Source organism: Limulus polyphemus, unplaced genomic scaffold (genome assembly GCF_000517525.1).
Source record: "Limulus polyphemus unplaced genomic scaffold, Limulus_polyphemus-2.1.2 Scaffold12571, whole genome shotgun sequence".
NCBI lineage: Eukaryota > Metazoa > Arthropoda > Merostomata > Xiphosura > Limulidae > Limulus > Limulus polyphemus.
In genome coordinates this window covers 3,300-7,502 of record NW_013678181.1, presented here as the reverse complement: position 1 = coordinate 7,502, position 4,203 = coordinate 3,300, and the positions used below count along the sequence as shown (strand labels likewise).

The 4,203-nt window shown below is 33.5% G+C and overlaps 1 protein-coding gene across 1 annotated transcript in view; it reads right to left on the bottom strand.

Moving 5' to 3' along the window:
* Positions 1–322: 322 nt before the first annotated feature.
* The window catches only part of LOC106477024 (neuronal acetylcholine receptor subunit alpha-9-like), a 6,516-nt gene continuing 2,635 nt past the window's right edge, over positions 323–4,203 (bottom strand). The window contains exons 2-4 of the mRNA XM_013937631.2: positions 2,677–3,028; positions 1,829–2,016; positions 323–900 (exon numbers count right to left, since the gene is read on the bottom strand). Coding sequence (XP_013793085.1) covers positions 535–900; positions 1,829–2,016; positions 2,677–3,028 — 906 coding nt within the window. The 3' untranslated portion in view covers positions 323–534. The remainder of the gene's footprint in view (positions 901–1,828; positions 2,017–2,676; positions 3,029–4,203) is intronic.

Below are 4,203 nucleotides of genomic sequence, written 5' to 3'. Positions count from 1 at the left end.
AATGTTGTGTAAAACAGATTGAGAAACACACATTTAAAAACTAATATTGATTTGATTTGATTTGGGGGAATTTTGTTAAGACTGTTGTGTAAAACAGAGTGTGAAACATACAGTGGAAAACTAACATTATATTGATTTGATTTTGGGGGAATTTTCCTAAGACTGTTGTGTAAAACAGAGTGTGAAACATACACTTGAAAATTAACATTCATATTGATTTGATTTGATTTTGGGGGAATTTTCCTAACACTGTTGTGTAAAACATAGTGTGAAACATACACGTGAAAACTAACATTATATTGAAAAATCAAATCAAGATTTTGGGGAATTTTTCTAACACTGTTGTATAAAACAGAGTGTGAAACATACACTTGATTTTTTTTGCCACATTGGACAGTTGTTACTAAGAAGTAAAGGAGATGATCTTTAAAAAACAACAACAACAACGGACATTTTATGTAAGAATATTTGTAAAGAAGTGTAAGTAAACATCAATATATACAAAGAGTGCACGTTTTTAGAAAAAGTGAGTTTTTAAGGGACGTGCGGAGAAGAAAGTAATACCAGTAAAGTTCCCACAGCTGATGCTATGAGGAAGAGCGCGAGCCACAACCTATCACACACTAGTGACACCTGGTGCCACTCACTCTTGTTGGTTTCTCTTCTCGTCTGTTCAGAAATTCGCATCTCATTCCTTTCGATACTTTCATAGATTTTCCCTAAAATCTTCAGATATTGTTTTTTGTGTTCATCTGCGAAAAATTCGCAGCTTCCAGTCATTTCCTTGCGTTGTCGAAGTCGAGGCGAAAAGTTGTACTGCTCAATGTGTCCAAATTCGAGCTTGTTGTCTTCGTTTGATGACTGGCGCTCGAGGTTCGATTTTTTCTCATCACTTTGATTCTAAGAGAAGTAAATAAACATTAGGTTCTAATCTTTCAGCTCAATCGCTCTTTTAATTTGTTAGGTTTGGAAAATGAGGAAAGATGTTAGTGTAATTTAATGCAGACTTTACATCACTGAAACGGGTCTAGAATGTGTGATCTAAGTATATATAGAATATCCGGGACAGTAACCGAACCAGCTCTACTGTAAACTTTCATAGAATGTGTGATCTAAGTATGCATAGAATATCCGGGACAGTAACTGTACTAGCTCTAATGTAAACTTTCATAGAATGTGTGATCTAAGTATACATAGAATATCCGGGACAGTAACTGAACCAGCTCTACTGTAAACGTTCATAGAATGTGTGATCTAAGTATACATAGAATATCCGGGACAGTAACTGAACTAGCTCTAATGTAAACATTCATAGAATGTGTGACCTAAGTATACATAGAATATCCGGGACAGTAACCGAACCAGCTCTACTGTAAACGTTCATAGAATGCGTGATCTAAGTATACATAGAATATCCGGGACAATAACCGAACCAGCTCTACTGTAAACGTTCATAGAATGTGTGATCTAAGTATACATAGAATATCCGGGACAGTAACCGAACCAGCCCTACTGTAAACGTTCATAGAATGTGTGATCTAAGTATACATAGAATATCCGGGACAGTAACCGAACCAGCTCTACTGTAAACGTTCATAGAATGTGTGATCTAAGTATGCATAGAATATCCGGGACAGTAACTGAACTAGCTCTAATGTAAACGTTCATAGAACATGTGATCTAAGTATACATAGAATATCCGGGACAGTAACTGAACTAGCTCTAATGTAAACTTTCATAGAACACAAATTCACTTAGCCGATACTAAATTTTATGTATGTAAAGCGAATAAAATGTATTTCTCTAGAGATGTATACGAACAGCTTACTTCTGAATCATGTTCGCCATTAGAAGAACACTTGCAAAACATGAACTTAGCAAGACATCCCAAAATCACGTTTCGAAGACATTGTGGAACTTCTTTCTCAAAACGACCTTGGTGATGGATGTTCAATGAAAAGACGGTAAAAACAGTAGCAGAAGCAACCAGGCAGATAGTGACGACGTAGTACAAACCTGAAATAAACGTTTCGTGTTAACTATGAGCATACAGTAACAGAAATGAAACGTTCAATTGTTCTTTGATAGATTGTTTAGACAAAGTATTCATGATGAAAATAAGTTTGTGAGTTAAAACAGCTAAAGGGATAATAGTTTTATTTCCGAACGTACTAATTAGGGAAAGTTTGTGAGTTAAAACAGCTAAAGGGATAATAGTTTTATTTCCTAACATATTAATTAGAGAAAGTTTGTGAGTTAAAACAGCTAAAGGGAGAATAGTTTTATTTCCTAACGTATTAATTAGAGAAGGTTTGTGAGTTAAAACAGCTAAAGGGAGAATAGTTTTATTTCCGAACGTACTAATTAGGGAAAGTTTGTGAGTTAAAACAGCTAAAGGGATCCCTTTAGCTGTTTTAACTCACAGACCTTCTCTAATTAATACGTGAGGAAATAAAAGTATTCTCCCTTTAGCTGTTTTAACTCACAGACCTTCTCTAATTAATACGTGAGGAAATAAAACTATTCTCCCTTTAGCTATTTTAACTCACAGACCTTCTCTGATTAATACGTGAGGAAATAAAACTATTATAATAGTTTTATTTCCTCACGTATTAATTAGAGAAGGTCTGTGAGTTAAAACAGCTAAAGGGAGAATAGTTTTATTTCCGTACTTACTAATTAGAGGGGTTTTGTGAGACGGTGGTAAGATGTCTCTTACGAACACAAAGAATAGAATAAGGGTTAGGAATGTACACATGCTAAAGGTAACTTTCTCTCCAGACTCGCAAGGCATGCAGAAAGTAAGAAGGGCCATAGAGTTTATTAGGAGACAGGGCAGAATCAGGTTAAACACGTAGTACAGCGGTCGACGGCGCAGCCGCAGTCTGTAGCTGATCTCGGGGTAGAACTCTTCACAACAGGAATACTGGAAAACCGTCGATGTAGCTGAAAAGTCACTCAACTCGAAATCTCCATTTTCTTGATATTCTTTCAGCTCTGACTGGCCAGCTTCTTTAAGGAGTTCTATCTGTACGTCATGAAATATATATTTTTTAATGAATATTCTATTGCAATAGGTTAGCACATGCTAGCGCTTTACCAATAAATTTGTGCTCAATAAACAATCAATTAATAAAAATATTTTTCGATTTTCCTTATCAAGCAAAGAAATATTGTTTTGGCTAGAGAATGTTCAGAAAACCTGTTTTAAAAAAATCGTTTTTGGTTTTTATACTTTAAACATTTAAGAATAACAAAAATTAAAAAAAACAGCAACACATGTGTCATGAAAATATCCCCAACAGAATATCTTATATTGAGAAAAAATTCAAAGAATTGAGAAAATTATGAGCAACCAAACATTCCTTAAAACCATAAAGTTTTAAATGAAGGTAGTAGTTTCAACTAATGGGTAAATCAACTGTTTAATGAACTGTTGTGAGAGGTAAGTCAACTGTTTAATGAACTGTTGTGAGAGGTAAGTCAACTGTTTAATGAACTTTGGTTCAATTCTATTGTTTAATTTTATTACCTCACCTTGGTTCACTTACCTTCACTTTGGTTCAATTTCATTGTTTAATTTTCGTACCTCACCTTGGTTCAAATCTATTGTTTAATTTTCACTTTGGTTCAATTTCATTGTTTAATTTTCGTACCTCACCTTGGTTCAAATCTATTGTTTAATTTTCACCTTGGTTCAAATCTATTGTTTAATTTTCACCTTGGTTCATATCTATTGTTTAATTTTCTTACCTCACTTTGGTTCAAATCTATTGTTTAATTTTCTTACCTCATATTGGTTCAAATCTATTGTTTAATTTTCACTTTGGTTCAAATCTATTGTTTAATTTTCATTTTGGTTCAAAGCTATTGTTTAATTTTCTTACCTCACCTTGGTTTATATCTATTGTTTAATTTTCTTACCTCACTTTGGTTCAAATCTATTGTTTAGTTTTCTTACCTCACCTTGGTTCAAATCTATTGTTTAATTTTCACTTTGGTTCAAATCTATTGTTTAATTTTCTTACCTCACTTTGGTTCAAATCTATTGTTTAATTTTCATTTTGGTTCAAAGCTATTGTTTAATTTTCTTACCTCACCTTGGTTCATATCTATTGTTTAATTTTCTTACCTCACTTTGGTTCAAATCTATTGTTTAATTTTCTTACCTCACCTTGGTTCAAATCTATTGTTTAATTTTCT